Consider the following 27,122-nt stretch of genomic DNA (forward strand, 5'->3'; position numbering starts at 1 on the left):
ATCTGACTCGGTAACAAACCTGAGGAAGCTGTCAACAAGACTACTTTTAATACATCCCAGGGCTGCTTGTTCCAATATTACAGGGGCAATTTTTATCGGCAGGTATTTCTCTTTCTGCCAACCAAATGCAATGATTCGACCAATGCTTTCCCATTGTTGCTGACCAAAATCATGGCGAAGATAAGGCACCTTAAAATCATTCCCCAGTGTGCACTGCTCATAAAAATCCTGCCAAAATTCTGAAAGCACATCTCTCAGGACTCCGCCTGCATCAACAGCCTTTTCCAGCCTTCCATCAGGAAGTACCACTTGGATAGAAATGTCCTCTAGCATGACATTTTCATCACAAAAATGTGAAATAAGTTCTTTAAGGATCTGTCCACGATGAAGAACAACAATTTTCTTTGTTCTCTGCCTCTGAGCAATGGGCTCCTGTAACATATCAAGGTGTGAAGAGAATGCACAGACCCGTATGATGGCAGAGAAAGTGGTAAAGTGTCATCAAGACTGACACTGTCCATTACAGAGACATGGCCTGTGGAGAATGTGACAGTGCCACTATCCTCTAACACATCCACACTAACCGCTCCCTCAAACTCTTGCACACTGGACAAATCATTCATGTCAGCATTGGGGTACAGTAAGGAAACATCATTGCTGCTTATGTCTAAAAGAGCATTGCTGCTTTCTACATATATGACATCAACAGTATTTGGTACCTCAGCCTCTACCAGAGTTGTGCTGGGATTGTGGTGAGTAGAGCTGGATGTCTGTTCCATGTTTTCAAAATCTTGTGCAGCTGTTCCACTGCTGTTGACTGGCTGTGTGTCAATGCTAATGTCCTTCTTTTTGGTTGTTAAGTAAAAACGCAAGAGTGGTAGTTTTGTTTGTTCATACAGTTGTCCAACTGTAATCTGCTCATCTAATGAGTGCTCCTGAAAATCAGTAACATCAACTACGAAATCTGTGATGCTGCCCTCTGCGTTTTTTTGACCAGGAAAAAACAGGTCCACTGCCTTTTCAATCAACTCACTTTTTTTACAGTTCTTTGATATAGAGATTTTTCTTGTACCGCCACCTTTTTTGGTCCTTACTTGCAAAAATTTTCCTTCACGGAAATGCATCCAACCTATCTCAACTTTTCGCACATTCTTTTGAGCATTCCTAGGTGGTTCTTGCTCAGACTGATGCTCATGACCATCACTTCTGTTTCTTGATATCTTGGCCCTCAGTCGCTCAAAAAGTTTTGATTTACGGGAAACAGAATTATTGCCCTTCTGCCTGCAAAATCCAAGAACAGCCAGCCGGTCACCGTAGGATGGCAGATACTCTTTCAGCTGTTCATCTGTCATCAGCAGTATGACACTGGAATCAATCTAAAAAAAAAAGAGAAGAACTTCATCAATACTATACAAAACTACTATACTATATACACTATATATTTAATACTTATTCTATAAAAGTATAAATTATTTTATTAGGTACTGCTGGATAAAAAAAGCACAGATGTAGAAGATGTATCACTCTTTTCCACATATATTCATTTTAATTGTTCCTTTAACAAGCTAACTACCTTATCCTTTTCCAGATGCTGTATGGTTTCCTCAGACACATTTCGTGACCTTAAAAAGTCACACAGCTCATCCATCCTGGGACAGACAATCGAAAGCTATTTAAATTAATTGCAAATATGACACATGAACCATAGCGATAATTTTCACAGAATATCTTTATTTAACAGATTGTTTGTATGTTTGCTTCTTTAGAGTTATGCATATTGGTTTAATCTCTTGCATTATTTTATAATTCGTCCAACTGACCCTAACTTTAGTCCTATTCAACACACTGCATTCACATTTGCAAATGTGAAAACAATGTAACATTTAAGTTTTAAAAAAAACAACAACCATAATTTACCTGCAATTACATCCAGGTCACAGGATTATTCTCCCTCAGTAGGGTGAACTTTTGGGTAGATGTACTAAAAGTTGAACAAAGTTGAACATAAATATAGCATCAATACACTGTAACGGAACTTAGTTAATTGATTTCAATGAAGCAGGAATCAGAAATACAATGATATCTATGCAGTTTCATTGACTATTTACTTTACAAGTGTGATGTGCCCACAATGTACTGCCATCAGTAGTGAAGGGCTGATTTAAAAGGCACACTGATGGCAAGTTTTACATTTGCATAGCATATGTACTCCAAGCAACACAACCACATTCAGCCTCATAAGCTACAGCCCCAAATACAATACATTTTTGGCTAATGTGCACACAGTTCAGTTGCATAAACTTGAACAACTATTTACATGATATGTATAATTAAGAAGTACATACACTACATGTTGTTTGCAGAGGTATAAATACAAAAACTCGTTAATCTTTACATGTTATACAGGCTGATCATCAGATGCAGTTTAGTTCAACTTAAAGTCGGTTGTCATCCCACTGCAGCAGCAATAAATACTGTCGAACCTAGTGCTTGTTAAGTCAAGTTAGCTTCTATGTGCTTTTGAAAAGCAAGCAGCAATGCGGCAAAAATATTAAAGAGTTGCAATCTGACGCTCCATAAATAAAATCGTGTTATATTTACATTCCCACTGATATACGACCAGCTGCTTCTAAGCCACACAGAAGCATTATTCTCCGAGCTCAGTAAGAGTAAAATGAGCGAGCGATTAGCATCACAGATAACTCTACAGTGACAACTGCAGCCTCTGTGTACATCACTGCACATCAAATGGTCATTAATAACGAGACCAGAAAACTTACAATAGCGTCTTTTTGATGCTTGTATTTCACGTTAACATGAGTGGGATCTGACGAACGATCACCAGCCAGTTAGCTAACATTAGCAAAGGTAACAGAGGCAGCGCCGCACACGTAGGTGTATTTTCTTTGTAAAATTAACTAGATTTGAACCGTGATTGAGCTTTCACAAAAGAAACAGATCGTTTAGTACATACTAATACGTTAATATTACGCTCAGTAAAACAATGCTTACCTTAATTCAGGAACATTGACAGACTGCAAGACAGGTATTCATAGGCTGTCTCCCGCAACATGTGTCTGCTGTGGTATGTGTGGTATGTGTGGTATCTCATAATTATGACTTGCTATCTCATAATTATGACTTTGTATCTCATAATTATGAGATACAAAGTCATAATTATGACTTTGTATCTCATAATTATGAGATAGCAAGTCATAATTATGAGATAAAAAGTCATAATTATGACTTGCTATCTCATAATTATGACTTTGTATCTCATAATTATGACTTTTTATCTCATATTTATGAGATAAAAAGTCATAATTATGAGATAGCAAGTCATAATTATGACTTTTTATCTCATAATTATGACTTACGATCTCATAATTATGAGATAAAAAGTCATAATTATGACTTGCTATCTCATAATTATGAGATCGTAAGTCATAATTATGAAATAAAAGGTCATAATTATGAGATACAAAGTCATAATTATGAGATAAAAAGTCATAATTATGACTTGCTATCTCATAATTATGACTTTGTATCTCATAATTATGACTTTGTATCTCATAATTATGAGATAAAAAGTCATAATTATGAGATAGCAAGTCATAATTATGACTTTGTATCTCATAATTATGACTTTGTATCTCATAATTATGAGATAGCATTTGACTTATTTTTTTTTCCAAGTGGCGGAAACAGGCTTCGATAGAAACGCGCCTGAAAGGCAGAACAATTTATTTTCCAAAGTTACAGGGAGCCAAAACAGAGGGCTGAAAGAGCCGCATGCGGCTCCGGAGCCGCGGGTTGCCGACCCCTGGGCTAGGGTAAGTGTCACTTCTGGTAGCATGAGGCGATACCTGGACCCTCCAGAGGTTCCACAGAACTCCTCCAGGATGGCACATCAATGCGTGCCATTGCCACAAGGTTTGCTGTGTCTCCCAGCACATTCTCAAGCGCATGGAGGAGATTCCAGGAGACAGGCAGTTAGTGTGGGAGCGCTTGACAGGGCTGTCGAAGGTCCTCAACCCATCAGCAGGACAGGTATCTGCTCCTTTGTGCAAGGAGGAACAGGATGAGCACTGCAATAGCTCTACAAAATGACCTCCAGCAGACCACTGGTGTGAATGTCTCTGATCAAACAATCAGAAAGAGATTTAATGAGAGTGGTCTGAGGGCCCAGCGTCCTCTAGTGCCCGCTGTGCTCGCTGACTGGCACCGTGGAGCTTGGCTGGCATTTGCCATAGAACACAGGAATTTGCAAGTCCACCACTGGTGCCCTGTGCTTTTCACAGATGAGGGCAGGTTCACCCTGAGCGCATGTGACAGGCATGAAAGGGTCTGGAGAAGATGTGGAGAACGTTATGCTGCCTGTAACATTGTTCAGCATGACCGGTTTGGTGGTGGGTCAGTGATGGTGTGGGGAGGCATATTCATGAAGGGACGCACAGACCTCTACAGGCTGGACAATGGCATTCTGACTGCCATTAGGTATCAGGATGAAATTTATTTATAAATTTATTTATATATATCTTTAATGTTCTGCTCAGCCACTTGGTAGAACACATTTTGACTCACTATATCTTATTGAAGAATGTATTTTACTTAATATCACCGGTTTCAGCCATCTCTACCACTCAACTAAGGTACATTATACTAAAAAAATCCAGTAGATATCACTCTGTTTTGAAATAACATGCAGAGCATGTTAGCCTGCTCACAGGAAGTTAGCACGAGCAAAACTACTCCTCACATGAGGCCTCTTTTTGCTGTGATTTTCATAGGTAAAGTAATACTTTTGACATGTTATCGTGCCTAAGGAGTTGCTCAACATAACTGTGTCATTTGAAATGTAAAAAAAAGATTTAAAAGGGTCAAATAATTTTTGCAAAACATGCTTTACCAAACGGTTGATTTGGCACTTCATGGTAAAGGTAGTGAAGCTAAGCAAATTAAATTAAAATTGATTATTTGCTATAAAAACACACATACAAAAAAAAACTGTTCTGACCATTTATTGATATTCACATGATAAATTTTGATCCAATACCATTATATGACAAAATAACTTTGGTAGATGTCCAAAAACATACTTTACTGAATGGTTCAATTGTCCTTTTGTAGTAAAAGAGGTGATGCCATTTATTTACAATGATTACATTTTTTAAAAATGTGGAATAAAAACCTATTCACATTTTTTTGTGAAATAAAAACACCATTACTGTTGATTTAATGCAATTTCATCAATAAATGCTTATGTAAGTATGGTATTTCACCATTTTATGGTGCTGGGCCATGCATCTTTCTGGCCTTTACACCAGAAAATCTGACTGTATGGATCCTGATTATTCGCCCAGACAAACAGAAGAGACTGGAGACTCTTGTTTTGACTCTATGGATGAGGAGGAAGTTGCTTCAATAATCTATCAAACCAACTCCCCATGAAAAGAGGAGAAGAGGGGAAAATGTCCTCAAGCCATTTCCTGAGCAGATCTGGAGGACAGTCCTGACTCTGGTTCACCCCTAAACCAAAATAAAGGCAGAAGAATCTGGAAGTTTGAGGATATTGACATATCCCAGGTTCCTGATCCAATTTTTGAGCCCCTGATGCTGTTAAGGCAACATTTCAGAACTTCAAAACACTTGTCTCTGACAACATGATGATGATTGAACGTATTGCTCACCATACCAATATGTACTCTGCCCAGGAATTGGGGGATCCAGTCAATACTATTTCTGAGGAGACTGAAGATTTTCTTGCTGTACTACTTTCTAATGGTTGTTTTTACCTTCCCAGCCATAGAGGACTACTGGCACCACAAGTCATGCTTCATTGTGATAGCTGATATCATGACAAGTAGGTTTTGACTAGTAGTCACGCACAGTTTGAGCAAGTCAACAAACCAGCATCCAAAGTTGGCCTACCATCAACCACCTAACCAATACATGAGTCATCACTGAAGAAACGATATGCCCCAAGACCCTCACAACCACAGCTAGATGTGTGGGACAACAACTGTGGGCATTTGTCCCTTTATTGTTACAAGCAGGGGCGGTGCAACCTCTGGAAAGGGTGTGTACAGATGGAAGTGCCAGAAATGCATCGCTCTCCTGCACTTACGTTCAAATCAGCAATACTTCATACCATACCACCAGAAATGAAGTGAATCTAATGGCCTAAAACATTTGTGCAGCGTCACTACCAAGCAATCGATCAACTTCAATTTGTTTCTGCTGTAGTCTACAGTTTATTTGAGTTGTTTGACATTTTTTTGTATTTGTAAATTTATTTTGATACCTTGACTATTGTAATTTATTCAAATTTGAAAGTAGAAAGAGTTATATATGCATAGTAATGTCATTTATTTCAGTTAAATACATAAAAGTGTATACAGATTCTTGAAATCGTACATTTATCATGAAATGACTTCTCAACCGTTTGGTAGAGGTTAATGTTTTAAAAACCACTTGGTCTATTCATAAAAAACATTGATTGTTGAGGTAAGAAATATAAAGAAATAATATTTTCATTGCCTTTTGCTTGGTGAGGATTTTAAAGGGATATCTATCCATCTATCTATCTATATATCTTCTTTTCCTTTCGGCTTTTCCCTTCAGGGGTCACCACAGCGAATCAATTGCCTCCATCTAACCCTGTCTGCTGCATCCTCTTCTCTCACACCAACTACCTTCACGTCCTCTTTAACCACATCCATAAACCTCCTCTTTGGTTTTCCTCTAGGCCTCCTGCCTGGCAGTGGGAAATTCAGCATCCTTCTACCAATATATTCACTCTCTCTCCTCTGGACATGTCCGAACCATCTCAGTCTGGCCTCTCTGACTTTATCTCCAAAGCCTCTAACATGTGCTGTCCCTCTGATGTACTCATTCCTGATCCTATCCATCCTGGTCACTCCCAAAGAGAACCTCAGCATCTTTAGTTCTGCTACCTCCAGCTCCGCCTCCTGTCTTTTCCTCAGGGACACTGCCTCCAGACCAAAGTCTCACCACAGTTTTGTAAACCTTTCCTTTCATTTTATCTGAAACTCTTCTATCACACCTGACACTTTTCTCCAGCCGTTTCAGCCTGCCTGTACACACTTCTTCACCTCTTTTCCACACTCTCCATTGCTCTGGACTGTTGACCCTAAGTACTTAAAATCCTCCACCTTCTTCATCTCTTCTCCCTGTAACCTCACTCTTCCACTTGGGTCCCTCTCATTCACACCAGGCGTAAACTCACCGTGACGTCACCCGTTGGTTTCAACGGCGAGAAAATGAAGCCCGGATTTTGCTACTTCCTGGTCGCCGTTTTGGATTTTTTGGAGCCAGTGACGTAAAAAGCGTCATCAAACAGACTGGACCGGAGAGCAACTAGGGGCAGGATTGGCTGAGAACTCTCTTATCCCGCCCACGTTTTACCGCAGAGGCTTCTGTTGCTGTCTATCAAGTATAGCCACGCCCCCTGGCTCCGCCAACTTTAACGATTTATTTCAAATTCAGTATTGATTTATTTTAAGATCGGCCACCTGATCTCTCATTTTGACCATGAAAACTAACGTGAAAAAAATCCTGAGCTGTAGAAAATCAGTCTATCAAATTTTATTTTTTCCAAAAACGAATTGGGGTCTATGGAGCAAAAGCTTTTTGGAGCCAGCCGTAGCGGACGGCGGGATATTGCACGTTTTTGACACTTCCGGGTTGGCTTCAATTCTGGAGCTAGATGCTACGTCCACTATATATACAGTCTATGATTCACACACAGATACTCCGTCTTGCTGCGGCTAACCTTCATTCCTCTCCTTTCCAAGGCAAACCTCCATGCCTCTGGCTTCTCCTCCACCTGTTCCCTGCTCTCACTACAGATCACAATGTCATCTGCAAAAATCATAGTCCATGGAGACTCCTGTCTAACCTTGTCTCTCATCCTGTCCATCACCATAGCAAACAAGAAAGGGCTCAGAGCTGATCCCTGATGTAGTCCCAATATATAAATATAAATATATATATAATTTCCGTTACAGAAACAGAACTTATGTAAAAACAAAAATAAGGCATGGGGCAGGATGGCGATGGCCTTATGACTACCGGACTGCCATGATGGATACAGTCCATTGGGCAATCCTGTGTCACTGAGATCTTAGGATGTCAACAATCACAATTCGTTGACTGTTTTTGTGAAATACCTCAGAAGAATTATCACACTATTGCTATTCACTCTATCAAGCTTGCTTTTTCCTTAATAAAAAGTAGATGCTGGATTAACTGATAAAAGCCTCAAAATTAAGAAAAACTGTTTGGTCAGTAAACTGTGGGTTTATTAGTTAATGAAACAGAGAGCTGTGGTAAATGGTGTGGCATAAATACACGATCGCCCACACTAATGTTGTTGTTGTACATGGCATGTATTGTGGTTAACCCTTGAGGAAATCATGCACCGATATAATTATGTTATCTTCAATAACATTCAATAGCGATGGTAACAAACGCCTTGGCATTTTGGAGAAGTAGCAGAGGTATTTCTGAAATGTCAATCATTTTCTTCAAGAAGTTTGAAAATATTTGCTTCATGCCAAATAAGTTTGTTTTAGTCCAAATTGGAGTAAGGCAGTTGACTCAGCAGCAGGTGACAGTGTTTGGTGGTAAAGCTTTTCATTGTTTGCAACTGGAGGAGAAAATGACTTAATAATGGATCACTCTTCAACTTTAACACTGCAGAGAAACCAAACATTCTAAGAGATGAAAGCAGGAAATATAGTCACTTCAAAAACTGACATACTGTGTGCAGTTCAACAGTGTCAGCCAGATCCATGGTTATAAGAGTGTAGCTGGCAACTGCCAACAGCATGACTGCCATCTTCTCCCCTCTCCCCTATGCTGGAAACTCAACAAGTTGCAATTACACTTGCTTCTTTCTTTTTTAATTTAAAGGATTTAAACTGCATCAAATTCTCAAGAACAAGCTTATGTATGAGTTAGTTAAAAACCACAGCCTGAGTCCCTCTGCGAATCATTTATTGTAATTACAGATACAAACATTCTGGCTCTGATACAGAAATGTAGCTCCAACAGCAAGAACATCACAAAAAAAAAGCTAGCAAATAAATAAACATTGCTGCTGCCTTACAGAAATGATCATTTTTCTTCAATGTTTTTTATGTTTAGACACACTGAGAGTTAATGTTTCAGTTACATTCAAAATGAGTGCATTTGTAAATACTTATTTGCCTGCCCTGGCTATGTTCAAGTGCTTGTGTCCTTGATAGCTTAGCTGTCTTGAGCTAGCCTACAATCCCTGACAGACCAGTAAGGGAAAATATCACACACTTGTGCTCTAGCTGTAAATATACACACATCACTTCACACAATCCATTTCTTACATTCCATCCACCTTTAAAGATTCTTTCTAATGACTTAATCTGATTATATCCCAACCCAAACACACAAAACCAATAAAGTATATACCTTTACATACTTGTCTATATAGTATACCTATATGTGTATTATATATATATATATATATATATATTTATATAGCAATTTTTTTTTTTAAATATGGAGTACATTGGTTGTAATCATACACCACACACATACACTAGAAGAAAGAACAGTACAGCATAATCACATGACTCCTCCAGAGAAGGTCATGTTGAGTCCAGAACTGGCTCGCTTCTCCCCTATTCTTCTTCAGTATCAGTTTTCACATCATGAAAAGTCCAGTAGCAGTAGTAAGGCCAAAACAAGTTTCTTTGTAAAGGGCAGTCATTTAGAATAAGCACAGGGTTTTGAAGCTGGGGGATACAGGAAGCAAAATGTTAGTCTTAAAAATATAAGAGTCAAAGAGGTGAACACAAGTCCTGTTCACAGCATCTGACATGTGATGTAGCAGGTACATTCCCAGAGACAGGATGGGGTCTGAGGGGTTGGGGTAGAGTTCAAATGAAACAGGAGGTGTTCCAGATATATCCACCATAGGTCAGAAGTAAAATAAATCTCCATTTCGACTGATTTAGTTTTACATCCATCAAAGTAATTCACCATTTGTTGTGTAAACTCTAAAATATCTGTCACCGGTCAGTGGTGACAGTCAACTTCAGTGGAAGCTAAAGTATCTGCTGCAGTAGATGTCTATTCCAAAAGACACAAAACACGTGTGCTGATGTGAACAGTACATGCACTAGTTGTGTTTTTTAAAATGGTTACACAAATAATTTGAGCCTCAAATAAAAATGAAATCTGATTTGTATCTTATAAATGCAAATACAATGACTTGACTATTGGTTGACAAATATATATATTTTGAAATAATGTCACCTGAGAATTTACAGGCAAAATATGCCAAATTCAATTAATCAGATCAATGAAGTTTTACATGAAGCACATCAGCTTGGGGATATTTTGCGATTGCAAATACATAAAGTATCTCCAAAGACAATCAGTTAATTAAATGGCATATTAGGAGAAATAGACTAAACGTTTTTTAAAAAAATGTTTTTAACCAATGTCTAAGTCTATCTTACACAGACTCAGATTTATACATGATTTCCTGATACATGAAAATATTGTGGGACACTTTCTCCAGTAAAAGTAAATCTGTTCAAAATGTGCTTCCATGTGTTCTAGCCATAATAGTGCCATGCAAAAGTTTCAGGCACTCTTAAGCTACAGAAAGAAAAAATCCTGGTGGAGTCCTGGTGGCATGGCCCCAAAGAGCTTTGATATAAAATTATGGAATTTATCTGGGATTACATGAGGCACAGACTGCCAAACACATTGCTGCACTATGAAACCTATTGATTTCAATGCTGCTCCTGTGCAGCTACTAGAAACGAGGCCTCTTCATTGTCGGCATTCGAAAAAAAAACTAAAAGCTTTGTGCTTGAAAGGATGAGGGGACGTGGTTCCACCTATTTTCCTCTGTGCTCCATGACTCCGCTCGAGCAGCGCATCCTTTCAGGCAGGACAGGACAGGACATTGTGTTCAGGGAGAACTGCTACTGTTTGGAATGCAAAAGGTGCTTACACCAAATGCTGATTTTTATTGTGTCCTCTTTTCTGCACTTTGTCTGAAGGTGATAAAAAAAAAAAGATTCATGGCAGTATTTCTGAAACCATCCTCGTTATACTTTTGCTTTTGCACAGGACTATACAGGAGGGAAACATTTCCTGTAACATCATTGTTTTTACTCTTATTCCCTCTACAAACAGGACAAACTGCATTGCTTTACTTCTTTGTTCAAATTCATGTGACTTTGTCTTATCTCAGCACTTCTATGACACAGATCTATTAAAAATATATTTACCTCAGAATGGTAGAAATTTGAAAGTATTAAAGTCAGTTCCAGTGTCAGGAGCACAAATAGGCTACTGCCTTTTCTCTACTAGTCTATTGACATATTCCATTGCAGAAACGTCTTTCTTATTTTCTCGTACTTATTTCTCTCTCTGGAGTTGGTTTGGCTGCACCTCATAATCATTTTGCGGGAAAAGAAACACAGATTTGTGTTGCTGAAAACCAATTACAATTGCCTCGGCCACTGTGCTCTGATTACAGCAACATGCTGCCACAAAATAGTGATGGGGAATTGTTTTGGTGGACTATTTGCGCAAAGGAAGGCAAGCACTGTCATTAAAATGGATAATTCGCTGAAAAAAAAAAAAACAAGCAGGGCTGCCTTACTGCACAATGCAAATCTTTTGCAAAAGTTTGAATTTTAAGCATGTAGGTTGCTGCTCAGAGGTTGTTCTTGCTTCCTGTAGCAAAGGGCAATTTTGAAAATGTAACACGCAGATGACAGAAGGCAAGGAGAAAGATGTTTGAAATGGGCATAGGAAATGGTGGGCTTACATCTACATCTGGTGAGTTAGTTATTCTTCCACAGTCTAAAAAATCACCTCTAAAAACTGGAAACCTTGACAACAGCAGTAGTTTTAAGGATTAATTAATCCATGTCTTTTCCAGTTGATGTTGTGAAAGATGAAAAATAGGCGATTACAATGCACCCTAAAAATGACCAGCACCATTCAAATGCAAAAAACAAAATACCTTACAATGATGTATTTGTGTATAAATACAGAATATTATCAGCTGATTTGAAGACATAAAAAGAATCATGTTTCAAGTCTGTTGACAAAAAGAACACAGAAGTCATTGCACTTGTGAAAACAGTTGAACACATGGACAGTTTGCATAAAAGGGACAGTTGGAGGAAAGTAAACAGTTTACAGTGGAGCTTTAGCAGACATGACATTCTGAATGTCTTTCGGTATGATGTCATTGTATGGTCTGAGACAGAGTGGACAGAGAAACTACTGTTTTGTCAAACAGCGTGTAATGTCATATAAAATGTTTCTCCTTCCCACTCTTTCTTTCCATGAAAATGACAGAACTTTTTTCATGTATTCCATTTACAATAACAAAAAAAATCAAAAAATGAAATATCATTGCAGAATTCAAACAACCTATTCACAAATTTGGTTATTAAATGGTGCTCCACATTAGAAGGTGAATGAAAGTGGTCTTTGGTGATCAATAAATGTACCTGGCAGTTACATTTATTTAATTAAGAAACTTTGTCACTTGAGTAATTACACTGTTTTCATTGTACTTCCATGATTTGTAATAGGAGCTGTCCCTGAACTTGTCTGCTGATAAGCCTTACTTCGATAAAATGTACTGACACATGTTCAAGTCTGTGTCGTTCATTCTTGTTTTCTGTTTTCAACTGCTTGACTTTTGGTTTGCTGACTATGCAAACTAAACACATCCAACACAACGGGTTTACCTGTTGCCTTAATAAATTCCACTAACTAATTCCATCAAACAACAGTCATGTCACACTCACCACTTTACTTATCATTGCTTTTGCTCACACTTCCCAGTTATGCTATACTGTTATTACATTTTACACTGACCCCAACTAACCCATTCATAGTTGAGATACTATCTGTGACTCTTATCACCAGAGTTTATCATTAAAAAGCCATTAAGTTTCTCAAAGGACAAGTTCCAACGATCTAACACTGATCCAAGAATGGTAAGAAAAAAACATCTGCAATTTAATATTTCTATTTATATCATGAAAGGAGAAAAGAATTGTTTCAATAAAGGGAAACCGCAGTAAACTGGTTCAGCATATGTGCTTTAAAAACCAACCTTTGTCTGTTAATGCCACACATGCCTTGAGCTATCACTTGAAAATCTGAAATTGCTTGAGCATTATTTGTATTTGTAACAAGCAGTGTTTAGTATACATTCTTTAGGGAGTCCCACAAAACCACATATTGATATAGGAAGCAGACTATAAGTCTGCTCCCTATTAGTCAACCAACAAATGCACACTGCTAAATATTTTCTAAATATGAACTTCTTCTAGTTGTTTTTTTTTTCTTTTTTTACAGAAGCCAAATTAAAAAACAGGGTTTCTGGTATTGTTTCATGTGTTGTGTTTAATACTATAGGTAGAATAGTGTTTCAGTGTTTCTGGCTGCTTATAAAATTTAGGGCAAGAAAAGCACTAAGTTCACATACATTTATCAGTCTGGTGGAAACAAACAGTACTGGCATTAAGCAACATTCCATTCCTGTGTTTTTTTGTGCAAATAACAGAGTCCCAAGTTATCAATTTTATCTTTGGACACACTGCTTGGACATAGGTATGTGGTGTAAGAGGTGTATTAGGCTAACTGGGGTAATTACATGATAACTGGAGCTACTGCTGGTGCTATCTAGAGACAGTAAATGGAAATGCAACTGCTATAACAACCTGTAACGATGGAGTTGGAAGGTTTTACTATTTAAAAAAATGAGGAAAAATGAGTGCAAACTTGACCTGCAGCATAGATGCTACAACAATGCAGCAAATGTGTGGAATGTAACGAGTGATAGTGTCTTGACACAATCGCTTATTACCACGATTCTCTGTGGAGACTTCTGTGCACCAACACACAGGGAGTGTATGTGATGAGAGAAAGTGACCAGCAGAAGGGGAAGCTGAAAGTGGAAACAGGCTTGGTCCCAAAATATGTAGCTACAACATGACCATGTAATTGCACATAAAAAGTATTTTTTTCATGGAAATTATCTGATGGAGGATATATACCGAGATGCAGGAAGTCTCCTGCCAGTGAAGTAGCAGCATGGGTGAAAGTGCACTCAGGATTGGTTGCACAGACTGCAGTTCCAAGCTCATGAAAATGAGGTTACTATTGTGTGACACCTAAATTGTCTTAGTTGCCTAAACTGTTAGTTACACTTTCCAAATGTTCCCAATTCTTTACTTTGCGTTGGAGTTTCAAAACATCAACTGTGAAACACAAAGATAAGTAAAGGATTGTGGGACACTACTAGGTGTTGAAAATGCATTAGGTGTAAAGATTCATTCATTAATCATACATTTAACTAAAGTAAGAAAACAAGTATTTCAGTCGATACAGATGGATAATTTGGGTTTCTATGTTGCCACGAGATGAGTCTGAGCAACAGAACAGGGCTACCAACAACGCACTAGAATCCATCAGCTGCACAGAATGAGAACTGGGCTGGGTTGAGGTGCTTGCCTTAAGGAGTGGGAATTGACTGCAGGAAGTTTAAAAGATGTGAGGTCAGGGCTTTGCTTATTAAATGTAAATAGGCTGCTCCTGGGCGGTCAGCAGGCGGTACATGGCTGCAGGCATAGTCTTCATATGAATCTAAGACACACAAAATGAAGAAGGCATACGTCATGGAATTATATTATTCAACACCTTTGTAGCAAAGGTCATCGTATTCAACAGGACATCCTAATGAACAGTAATACACTCAACCAAAATATAAACACAAAACTTTTGTTTTTGCTCCCATTTTTTATGAGATGAACTCAAAGATCTAAAACTTTTTCCACATACACAATATCACCATTTCTCTCAAATATTGTTCACAAATCTGTCTAAATCTGTGATAGTGAGCACTTCTCCTTTGCTGAGATAATCCATCCCACCTCACAGGTGTGCCATATCAAGATGCTAGACCCAGCTCTTACGACGCAAGGGTTTAGTTACCCTCGGCAGGGAGGGAGGCGGGCTAAAAGGTTGTCTTTCAAATCACTCTGCAGCAATTGGGTAGGTATACAACCAATCAGCGCAACGAATAGGCTGACTTAGTTCCTAGAGCGCCGGAAATCAGAGGATGCGAGAGTTCGGTGAAGCCTTATTATACAGTCAATGGGTGAAGCTCAAGTATATTAAAGACATGTTAACAGAAAGATTATTAAGAGTCGGTGCTAATGGAGCTCAACGACTGTTGTCGTTTCTGTTGACGACCCTGGCAGAGAATTAAATTTGTTGCCATGGGTTGTCTAGCGTGGCTCGGCTAGTTGTTTCCGGTTGTTTCTGTCAGAATCGTCGCGCCTCTGTCGTCACTTAGTTACGCCCGCCTTCTGACTCTACACTTCATGGTGATTCGTCGGCCAGTTTTAGGAGCATCCAGCCTCGAGGCTTACCGAGGGTAACTAGACCCTTGCGTCGTCAGAGCTGGGTCTAGCGCAGCGAGGCTACAGGTGTGCCTTAGACTGCCCACAATAAAAGGCCACTCTTGTCAGGATCCTCTCCTCACTCTATTCCTACCTGCCATCCCAAATATCCTATCTGTCTCCCTCCTTTTTCTCTCCCTCTTTTACTCTCCTCTGCATATTGATATAATCTGATGCCAAATTCTATTAATTTGAATTGGATTATGCGTCGGAACCATGTTGCTATTCATTGACAGTTGCTGTAAATGTTTCTTCAGCACTGAAGAGTTAAAAATACCAGAAAACCATGTAAATAAACACAGTGCCTGTAACTTCATTAGATTTCAGTATATATAAGCGAGAATTTTTTTCCGTTAATTTGCTTTGTAAATACCATGCATTATTTACTGGGAAATGTTTAGTTCAATAGGATGTTGTTACATGTAAGCTTGGTTTTTTATTAGGAAATCAAATGCATTAATGTTTGCTCAGAAATGTTGATTTTTGAACGTTTTATTTCAGCCTGCCCAGTTACTCCTTTTTCTCTCCCTCTCTTGCTCTCCTCTGCACCTCCCTCCTTTTTCTCTCCCTCTCTCTCTGCTCTCCCTCCTCAGCGCTTCACCTGAGTGGAGTGTGGCCTCACAGCTGCCGCCACTCAGGTGATTAGCTTCACCGTGAGACCCGGACAGCTGAAACTCATTGCCAAGATTACACCTGCTGCAATAAAGACCGGCTGAACTGTCCACACCCTGCCAGATCGTTGAACTTGACTACCCGTCAGTACTTTCTAGCCAACTTCTAAGGTACGTTGCAAAACTGGAGGTTCTAACGTCTCTGTGTTTCTGCTCTGCCAAGACTCCCGCTGTCCGGGTTCTCTCCTGCCCAGTCCCCTTGGAACCCATCAGAAAACCACTCGGCTCCTGTCTTTCTCCCCTGGACTCCCGGCTCCACTCCCCCTGCGTTTGCCTCCCCACCGGCTTCCCTCCTTCGTCTGCCGCCGGCTGTCTGGAACTCACCCACCTCCATAACTCATTCATCCCACAATAAAAACTGTTTCATTCCACCCAACTCTGATTGTGAGGCTCTCTGCTTGGGTCCAGATTCCTAGTTTCGTGACAACTTTGAAAGGTGCAGTTTTGTTTTATTGGAGGGGTCTACTCCTCTTCAATGGTTGTGCGAAGTTGCTGGATATTGGCGGGAACTGTTACACGCTGTCGTATACACCGATCCAGAGCATCCCAAACATGCTCAATGGGTGACATGTCCGGTGAGTATGCTGGCCATGCAAGAACTGGGACGTTTTCAGCTTCCAAGAATTGTGTACAGATCCTTGCAAGATGGGGCCGTGCATTATCCTGCTGCAACATGAGGTGATGTTCTTGGATGTATGGCACAACAATGGGCCTCAGGATCTCGTCACGGTATCTCTGTGCATTCAAAATGCCATCAATAAAATGCAGCTGTGTTCTTGGTCCATAACAGACGCCTCCCCATACCATAACCCCACCGCCACCATGGGCCACTCCATCCACAACATTGACATCAGAAAACCGCTCACCCACACGACGCCACACACAGTGTCTGCCATCTGCCCTGAACAGTGTAAACCGGGATTCATCCGTGAAGAGAACACCTCTCCAACGTGCCAGACGCCATCCAATGTGAGCATTTCCACACTCAAGTCGGTTACGACGACGAACTGGAGTCAGGTGGAGACCCCGATGAGGACAACGAGATGCAGATGAGCTTGCCTGAGACGGTTTCTGACAGTTTGTGCAGAAATTCTTTGGCTATGCAAACCGATTGTTTCAGCAGCTGTCCGAGTGGCTGGTCTCAGACCATCTTGGAGGTGAACATGCTGGATGTGGAGGTCCTGGGCTGGTGTGGTTACACGTGGTCTGCGGTTGTGAGGCTGGTTGGATGTACTGCCAAATTCTCTGAAATGCCTTTGGAGACGACTTATGGTAGAGAAATGAACATTCAATACACGAGCAACAGCACTGGTTGACATTCCTGCTGTCAGCATGCCAACTGCACGCTCCCTCAAATCTTGCCACATCTGTGGCATTGTGCTGTGATAAAACTGCACCTTTCAGAGTGGCCTTTTATTGTGGGCTGTCTAAGGCACACCTGTGCACTAATCATGGTGTCTAATCAGCATCTTGATATGGCACACCTGTGAGGTGGGATGGATTATCTCAGCAAAGGAGAAGTGCTCACCATCACAGATTCAGACAGATTTGTGAACAATATTTGAGAGAAATGGTGATATTGTGTATGTGGAAAAAGTTTTAGATCTTGAGTTCATCTCATAAAAAAATGGGAGCAAAAATAAAAGTGTTGCGTTTATATTTTCCTTGAGTGCAGCTGCCACTGTTACTGTTGGTTCAATATTGTTGTTTTGTATTAAATATAGTTACTTTCATTTAGGAGACTAAAGATAATTACTTTTCAACTTTTCTGACTGCTTATGTCTTATGTGCTGGGCTGCTTATACTGGGTGGCCTGACATGCACATTTGGCGTCATGTACAGTAGCTGTTGTTGCTGCTGTTTACAACCAAACAAGTGCCACCATTCCTTGCTAAATAAAAAGAATGAAGGAGACATCTGATGCTTTGTTCTGCTCAGTGTCTTTCACTGATTATAACTATAATAATCTTTTGGACTTCTAATACAAATGGGATGTTTCCCTGTAGCTCCTTAAAGTGTTAGATTTTATTTTACTTTTTTCATTAAAGGATCCTAATTCCAGTATCATTTCCAGTATAACATCTCACCTCTCCCACAGCGCTGGACAGGATATGGACAATTTTTTCATGGGGTGTGGCTACCACACTCTGGCTGTTGATCTCGATGATGCGATGCCCCACTCTGACCCCACCCCGTTCAGCAATGCCACCGCGCATAAGGCTACAGATCTGTTGAAAGAATACATCAGTTCTTTTAAATTGCTAACATTTAACTCAAGTATTTTGACAGAACTGTGGGTATCATTGAACATAAAGCAGAATCCCTGTGCAACCCACTATGCCATTCTGGACACTGAATCCCAGCTGGTAGCGAAGGTCTGGCCGTCTGATGAGCACAGTAGTGACTGGGGGACATCTCACAATGTTCAGCTTGATCCGAGACTGGTTCTTCAGACCCTACACACAGGAAAACACTTGGTGTAAGTGAAATGTCAAACCTTGCATGGAACTACAGAAACAAATTCACTGCTTTGGTTTTAATCAGTTATTTGTTACCTGAAATTTAATTCCAGCATTCAACATTGTTTTATGTTTGTTTTATGATCAGAAGTTCTGGTTTTACCATACCTTTTCTCTTCTTCCATGGGCATTTCTCTGCTTTCACAGTTTGCATAAAGTACCAATTGTAGGCTATATTTTTTTGTCTCATTTGTTTTAACTTTGATGATAATGGCTTAGAGCTTTTGGGCTGCACGGAAGAAAGAACTTCTGTGCAGCCAGAACTCCAGCCCTCCATGACCCAACAGAGGAATAAGCAGTGTATAGATAATGGATGGATTGATAAGATCAATTTAAAAAAGGATATATAATGCAAAAATATCAAAACTCTGAAAAGTATGTTCGCTCAATAATTGGTCAGGGTTCTCTTTGCTTAAAGTACTGATGCAGTGCAGGGTGGCATGGAGGCAAGCAGCCTGTGACACTGCTGAGGTGGAATGAATGCTCAGGTTGCCTCAACTGCAGCCTTCAGCTCTTCTTTATTGTTTTGGTCCCATTCTCCTCTTGACAACACATCACAGATTTTCTACAGTGCTCAGATCTGGTGAGTCGGCTGGCCAATCTGCCACTGTAACGCCATGGTCAGGGAACCATTTCTGAGTGGTTTTGACAATATGAAGAGATGCCAGGTCCTGCTGGAAGATAAAATCTGCATCTCCAAAAAGCTCTTCAGCAGATGGAAGAATGTAGTGCTTCAAGACCTGCTGGTAGATGGCTGCATTGATTTTGGACCTGATTATTCATGGTGATCAACAACAGCAGATGACATGGCACCCAAATCATCACTGACTGAAAACTTCACACTGGACTGAAAGCAGCTTTGATCCCGTGGCTCTCCACTCTTCTTCCAAACTCTGGGACCTTCATTTCCAAAAGAAATGCAAAATTTACTTTCACCTGAAAGGAAGACTTTGGATCACTTAGCAACACTCCAGTTCTTTCTCTGCTTAGCCCAGGTAAGATGCTTCAGATTTTGTTGGATGTTCAGGAGTGACTTGTCGTGACATTTTTAGCCCACTTCCTGGACATGTCTGTTCTAGTGGCTCTGGATGCACTGGTTCCAGCTTCAGTACACTGCTTGTGAATCTCTTCCACATTCTGGAATCTGCTTTTCTTAAACATTCTCTCAGGTCTGCAATTCTCCCTTTTATTTGTGCACCTTTTCCTACCACACTTTGTGGTAGGAAAAGGTTGTACTGAACCAGACTGAGAAATTAAAAGCTGTTTGCAAATGTTTTGAGTTAATTAGGTGATTAGAGCTCTACTCATTACTGTGTGGGGTCTAGGGATCTTGGAGTTACATTGCTGCGGCCCTCTGTGAAATATTTTTCGGGAAGGTTAGCTGTTGTCATCAAAGTTAAAACAAACAAAGACTTGAAATATTTCAATTTATGTGTAATGAGTCTAGAATACACACACACACACACACACATATATATATGTAGTACCGTTCAAAAGCATGGGGTTGCCCAGACAATTTCATGTTGTCCATGAAAACTCACTTTTATTCTTGTGCTAAGGGTTTTCTAACCATCAATGAGCCTTTCAACACCGTTAGCTAACACAATGTAGCATTAGAACACAGGAGTGATGGTTGCTGGAAATGTTCCCCAATGTAGATATTCCATTAAAAATCATCTGTTTCCGGCTAGAATAGTCATTTACCACATTAACGATGTCTAGACTGTATTTTTGGTTAATTTAATATTATCTTCATTGAATAAAACTGCTTTTCTTTCAAAAATAAGGACATTTCTAAGTGAGTCCAAATTTTTGAATGCTATGTGTCTGTGTGTGTGTATTTTTCTCACCAGACAAAGTCAAAAATAAATATTTTCATTCATACATACGTATTCTAATTACAGTGCCTTGTGAAAGTATTCGGCCCCCTTGAACTTTTCAACATTTCGCCACATTTCAGGCTTCAAAAATAAAGATATAAAATTTTAATTTTTTGTCAAGAATCAACAACAAGTGGGACACAATCGTGAAGTGGAACGAAATTTATTGGATATTTTAAACTTTTTTAACAAATAAAAAACTGAAAAGTGGGGCGTGTGATATTATTCGGCCCCCTTGCATTAATACTTTGTAGCACCACCTTTTGCTGCAATTACAGCTGCAAGTCGCTTGGGGTATGTCTTTATCAGTTTTGCACATCGACAGACTGAAATTCTTGCCCATTCTTCCTTGCAAAACAGCTCGAGCTCAGTGAGGTTGGATGGAGAGCGTTTGTGAACAGCAGTCTTCAGCTCTGCCCACAGATTCTCCATTGGATTCAGGTCTGGACTTTGACTTGGCCATTCTAACACCTGGATACGTTTATTTGTGAACCATTCCATTGTAGATTTGGCTTTATGTTTTGGATCATTGTCCTGTTGGAAGATTAATCTCCGTCCCAGTCTCAGGTCTTTTGCAGACTCCAACAGGTTTTCTTCCAGAATGGTCCTGTATTTGGCTCCATTCATCTTCCCATCAATTTTAACCATCTTCCCTGTCCCTGCTGAAGAAAAGCAGGCCCAAACCATGAGACTGCCACCACCATGTTTGATAGTGGGGATGGTGTGTTCAGGGTGATGAGCTGTGTTGCTTTTACGCCAAACATAATCGTTTTGCATTGTGGCCCAAAAGTTGGATTTTGGTTTCATCTGACCAGAGCACCTTCTTCCACATGTTTGGTGTGTCTCCCAGGTGGCTTGTGGCAAACTTTAAACGAGACTTTTTATGGATATCTTTGAGAAATGGCTTTCTTCTTGCCACTCTTCCATAAAGGCCAGATTTGTGCAGTGTACGACTGATTGTTGTCCTATGGACAGACTCTCCCACCTCAGCTGTAGATCTCTGCAGTTCATCCAGAGTGATCATGGGCCTCTTGGCTGCATCTCTGATCAGTCTTCTCCTTGTTGGAGGTGAAAGTTTAGAGGGACGGCCGGGTCTTGGTAGATTTGCAGTGGTCTGATACTCCTTCCATTTCAATATGATTGCTTGCACAGTGCTCCTTGAGATGTTTAAAGCTTGGGAAATCTTTTTGTATCCAAATCCGGCTTTAAACTTCTCCACAACAGTATCTCGGACCTGCCTGGTGTGTTCCTTGGTCTTCATGATGCTCTCTGCACTTTAAACAGAACCCTGAGACTATCACAGAGCAGGCGCATTTATACGGAGACTTGATTACACACAGGTGGATTCTATTTATCATCATCAGTCATTTAGGACAACATTGGATCATTCAGAGATCCTCACTGAACTTCTGGAGTGAGTTTGCTGCACTGAAAGTACAGGGGCCGAATAATATTGCACATCCCACTTTTCAGTTTTTTATTTGTTAAAAAAGTATAAAATATCCAATAAATTTCATTCCACTTCACGATTGTGTCCCAATTGTTGTTGATTCTTGACAAAACATTAAAATTTTATATCTTTATGTTTGAAGCCTGAAATGTGGCGAAAGGTGGAAAAGTTCAAGGGGGCCGAATACTTTAGCAAGGCACTGTATATGAGATGCATGAGATGTATTGTTATTGTAATGGCTCGTGTTTTCACCTTAACACTAACATACATGTCTAAAGCATTAAATCCTGGGTATGTGCAGTGGTTGGCAAGAACTTTGCCTACCTGTGCACCTGTTATAAATCAATGTCTATAAACATATTGTCATGCACATATACCTTTATGATGCTCTGGCAGGTGGATAGCGGTAGTCCCACCAGACTGGTTCCATTGATTGACATAATCTGGTCTCCTATGTTCAGTCGGCCCGATCTCTCAGCTGGACCAGCATGCATCATGTTGGCAATGATGACAGTGGGTAGGATGGATCCCCATCCACTCTCCACAATAACCACACCCAGAATCTCCCCTTTAGCTTTCTCTATAAACACCTGCGGTACCAGCAGGTAACCCGCAAGCAAAGAAAAACAACACAAAAGCATTTTAAATGAACTTTCAATTTATTTCAGAGTTTTACATGTTTTATAAAAAAATTAAGACATTTCATGCTATGAACTACTGTACTTGTTGTGGTTTCTAAATTGTCTACTAGTATACATTCATATAAATGTGATTGACAGTAAATCTTTGAAATTAGGCAATTCTTAGCAGGAATACTGTAGCAGTAGTAAAGTACAAGATCACTATATTAATAGTATACAAAGTTTAATTAAAGCAAAATTACTATCAAGGATCAAGTATCAAGTTCAAAAGTATTTAAATACACAGACTACTTACGTCTTTGCAATTCTCAGATTTGGAGAAGTGGATGAGGTCGTCATTGTACATGTCTTGAGTGTTCAGCAAGTCACTGTATTCCTTCTGGCTTAGGTCCTCAGGGTTAATGCCATTGGCTCGTAAAAATTCCTGGTAAGCCACACTGAAGGCCTGCCCAATGGATTGGGCAATCAGCTGGGCCTAGAAAACAAGACAGACTTAGAATGTCTGAAATAGATGTGATCTTTTTTGTATATCAGCTTGAGTTCAGACTAAACTATTATTCACTGTTGGACTCACATCCTCAGACTCAAACACATGGCAAATCATCTTGTACTGGCGCTTGCTGTCTTGACCTGGGTCTGAAGCTTCCACGTTCTCCTGAGAGTCAGGTCGAGGCATCCTGCGCCGGGCCATCAGAACCACAATGTTACCTATGTCAGCAATGTAGGAGATGGTCTGCAAAGGGTGGTCCATCATGGTTTCCTTGAGGACAAAGAACCATTGACAGCCCTTATATAAAGCTGAGGATACAAAGTGAACTAACCATGCATAGCAAGTTTAACTTAACCCAAACACGAACAACTTGCAAAAAAAATACTTTTAAGGTCAACATTTTAAGTGTTACTGTCCATAAGTACATCTTAACTGAGCACTAACACAAATATTTTTCAGTTTGCTAAGCTCTTAAACTATAAACTATACTAAACTATAAAGTGTAACAATTTCTTTGTATGATTTTACACATTGATATTTTTAATTTGACCCTGAGGGGCTTTTTTTTAAAATTAGAAGCAGGTGGGGGTGTTTTGCATAATAGTCCACCATTGTATATCATTCACTTGCTGGAACCTTTGAGCCTTCTTTCTGCAAAATTCCTTCAGCTGCAATGTGTTTGAGGATTTTCTTGCATGTGTTGTCCATTTCAGATCACCCCACAATATTTCAATGGGATTCAAACATGGGCTTTTTTCTAGTTTAGGTCTTTCCGTAATTCTCCATTTCTTCTTTCTGAGTTTTTCTTTGTTGGATCTGCTAATGTGCTGATGGCCAATATCCTGTGGAAGATTCACTTCATGTTCAGCTTCAACTTTCAGACAGATGACCTCCCATTATCACTGAGGACCTCTCTTTGACAAACAAGGCAAAGAAAACCCAGCAGCATCTGTACTTCCACACACTGAAGAGAGCAGGAGCCCCAACTTCCCATCGTAGACTCCAATTGCCTCTTCAGCCGCCTGCCTTTATGGGAGAAAGTTCTGCAGCCTCCATAGAGGCTTCTGCAGATTCAGAGACAGCTTTGTCCACCAGGCTGCCAGGATGCTGAACTCTCTCTCTTCTCTCCCACTTCTCCAGGCTGCATGTTCTGCAGTCAATGTAGGTTGCTCCATGGACTGTAACACATGCACCCCCCACCCATTCACACCCACTCTCATCCAGCATTGGACAGAGTCTTTCTGGTCTCTTCCAAATATACTGATACAGACACAATTTTGCACTCTTGTACTATTTGTAGTACATTCTTAAAGCTGCTGTCCGGAGTTTGAATCGCAGCGTCTCCCAAAACACTGTTGGTCCCACCCTCCCTCCCTCTGATTTCGCCCCTTTATTTGTGCACGCGTGCAGTACATGAGAGGAGTGCCCAGAGTGCTGCAGCATCTTGCCTGTTTTGCTGTTTTCCACTCTTCAACATTTAGTACATTTAGTAAATAATAAAGGAATTACGTTAGAATGCTGTATTGAGTCTAACTTGTCCTAATACCAAAATAACATGAATCTGCTAGGACGAACGAGTAAAGTTTCAATATGTGATTACACTCGTGTATCCCTCTCGATGACGTTGTTTATCAAACTTAGTGCATTTACGCGTGTATATGTGTTACATTGTTTATTTATTTCTATCTAGAGTTCAGAATTGCATGACTCCTCTGACGAAGAGTATGTCCCAGATGCCCCAACATCTTCCTCCAGAGGTCGGGCATCTAAACGAAGCCGTCAGGCGGGCTATGGAGGCCGTGGTCGGGGAGCGACGCCAGCACCCCGAGCCAAAAAACGTCCTGCAGTATCTTGGCCTGACAAGCCGTGGGACTGGTAACTTTTCTGGAAGTTGCTGTTCCCTGATGCTCTCCCCTCCACAAGCAAAACAAATGTGCGCGCGGTTGCGTAGTGCGTAGCTCGCCCACCTCTGCATGGGCTTGCTTGCTGTGCGCGTAACCGTTGATTGACAGCATGACAAAGCTGAAGCTCGAACTTGATTGGTCGGCAGCGACCGGCGCTTTTTGGAATAACATGGGGGTCTATGAGAGGAAGGTGGAGCTCAGGAATAAATTTTCATATCGCGTTATACTAACTTTATATTATAGTATCGAACTAGACTAACACATTTAAGCTTTGTTAAAAAATGATACATAAATTGAAAACAAACGGAAACTCCGGACAGCAGCTTTAATTTGTATTTGCATTCTATATATGTATATTTAGCATTTTTTCTTTTTTGAACATTGTTGGACTCTGAAACATGGCATTTAAGTTTCTCTTTTTGTACTGCACATGTAGAGATATTGACAATAAAGTTTCGTTTTGACTTTGATATGATGCAGAGGTCAGAGTTGAATCAATGACTGAGGCAGAAAATGAATTTCAAACCATGCCCCAGCGTGCCCTTTGACAGAATCACCTGCAGATCCTATGTCGAAATTTGGGGATTCTTGGAGATTTTGTTTTTCGTCAACCAGTCAGCTCTTGAACTGAATAGGCTAGGACAGCCAATCTTGGACAAACTAGCAGTCTTTTGTGACCAACTTGTAGATGATTTTCCTTAAAGTAGAATTATTTATGTGAATTAATTTGAAGATCTTTTAAAAATCCTTCTTTTTAAATGTCTTGTCACACCTATAGGCATTCACAGCCTTTTTCTGATAGCCTTGTAGAGCTCTTTCTTCTTGACATGAGGACACTATGCAATTACTAACTGAAACCAGCCCCTAGATATCAGAAATTTAAATAGTAATAATAATAATAATGGTAACAATATTACTAATAATAAATAAACCCTAAATTACGAGTGGAACTGTATGCTGTCACTGGTGTAACAAGAACCTGAATTACACTGCAGAATAGTCTTTTGAGGGTGCTTTTTTAATGAGGTAACAGAAAAATGTACCACAGTGTGTTGAGCTTCAAAAGGTGTACCTGGGAGTCAGCGTTGAGCACTTTGATTCTCTGCGTTGAAATGAAGAGATCCACCTCGGTCATGGGCTGAGGCTCTCCCTCACAGGCCTACACATATAAACAACCACATCCACAAAGCATTACTAAACACACAATCAAACAACGTTCATACAGACATAAATGTCTCAGTGCAACCAGAGCACACAAGATAGAGCAAAAAAGATATAACAGCTGCTAAATTAGGAAATAAATCAACTCAAATAATATAAAAAAAGGTTGTTGCTAGAGGTACGGACCCGTACCCGTAGCCTGTGGACTACGGATACGGCACTTGCCATTTGCCAATCAGATACGCAAGATCTGGTCACGTGACTCCCGGTAGACGCTAGCTGTACAGACCCGTAGCATCGGTACGACAGGTACGGACCCTAAACCTGACCCTAACACTAACCCTAACCTTAACCTTTGCTTACCTTTCAACAGTTTGCAGTGGTTAGCAGCTTCTTGACTCGCGACACTCGCGTACGGGTCCGTATCTGTCTGGCAAATGGAAAGTGCCGTACGGACCCGTATCCGTAGACACTACCATAAAAAAACTATAACAAGTCCTATCAGAGAAGACAAATGTTTTTTTAGGCCCATTACGTTAAGAAAAATAAAATAAATCTTTTTGACCGTTTTCTTTCCTCCTTCATTTCAGTGCACTATTATAATCTAGTAGCGTGAGCACCTGTATTTTTGTTACAGTACAAGGTGCAAAATTTAAGTGTTGTATGGTAATGGAGAAAATACTTTTCAGATCTCTCTTCTAATGCTTTACTAGCAACAAAGCAAAAAAAAAAAAAACAATTCCCAAAATGTTGATATATTATGCAAATGTATTCTCCCACATAATAATAAATAATAATAAAGCATTTGAACAGTATGCTTTATAAACGATCTGCTTTGACGGAGCATCACATTTTGGCATTCAACAAGTTTTGTACGCGGTTTGACATCTT

At 40.0% G+C, this 27,122-nt stretch overlaps 2 protein-coding genes across 4 annotated transcripts in view; both read right to left on the minus strand.

Moving 5' to 3' along the window:
• Nucleotides 1–326: 326 nt before the first annotated feature.
• On the minus strand, nt 327–3,140 carry LOC127534860 (uncharacterized). The gene is made up of 4 exons (XM_051951149.1): nt 3,013–3,140; nt 1,918–1,981; nt 1,574–1,649; nt 327–1,376 (listed from the first exon to the last, which is right to left on the minus strand). Exons 3-4 carry the CDS (start codon nt 1,646–1,648, stop codon nt 327–329), a joined length of 1,125 nt encoding a protein of 374 aa, XP_051807109.1. The 5' UTR covers nt 1,649; nt 1,918–1,981; nt 3,013–3,140.
• Nucleotides 3,141–9,004: 5,864 nt separating this feature from the next.
• The window catches only part of apba1a (amyloid beta (A4) precursor protein-binding, family A, member 1a), a 77,338-nt gene continuing 59,220 nt past the window's right edge, over nt 9,005–27,122 (minus strand). For all 3 annotated transcript variants that reach the window (XM_051950662.1, XM_051950661.1, XM_051950663.1), the window contains 7 exons: nt 26,143–26,229; nt 23,251–23,436; nt 22,972–23,151; nt 22,413–22,625; nt 18,523–18,642; nt 18,274–18,414; nt 9,005–14,697 (listed from right to left, as the gene is read on the minus strand). In XM_051950662.1, the coding sequence (XP_051806622.1) occupies nt 14,626–14,697; nt 18,274–18,414; nt 18,523–18,642; nt 22,413–22,625; nt 22,972–23,151; nt 23,251–23,436; nt 26,143–26,229 (999 nt within the window). In that variant the 3' untranslated portion in view covers nt 9,005–14,625. The remainder of the gene's footprint in view (nt 14,698–18,273; nt 18,415–18,522; nt 18,643–22,412; nt 22,626–22,971; nt 23,152–23,250; nt 23,437–26,142; nt 26,230–27,122) is intronic.

The sequence above is a fragment of the Acanthochromis polyacanthus genome, chromosome 7, assembly GCF_021347895.1.
Source record: "Acanthochromis polyacanthus isolate Apoly-LR-REF ecotype Palm Island chromosome 7, KAUST_Apoly_ChrSc, whole genome shotgun sequence".
NCBI classification, from domain to species: Eukaryota; Metazoa; Chordata; class Actinopteri; family Pomacentridae; genus Acanthochromis; species Acanthochromis polyacanthus.

Bases quoted from the DNA above. Each gene is read 5' to 3' on its own strand.
- LOC127534860 (XM_051951149.1), bottom strand. From the start codon at position 1,648: ATGGATGAGCTGTGTGACTTTTTAAGGTCACGAAATGTGTCTGAGGAA. The intron at 1,377-1,573 runs GTAGTTAGCTTG...TTTTTTTTTTAG, and splicing joins AGCATCTGGAAAAGGATAAG to ATTGATTCCAGTGTCATACT.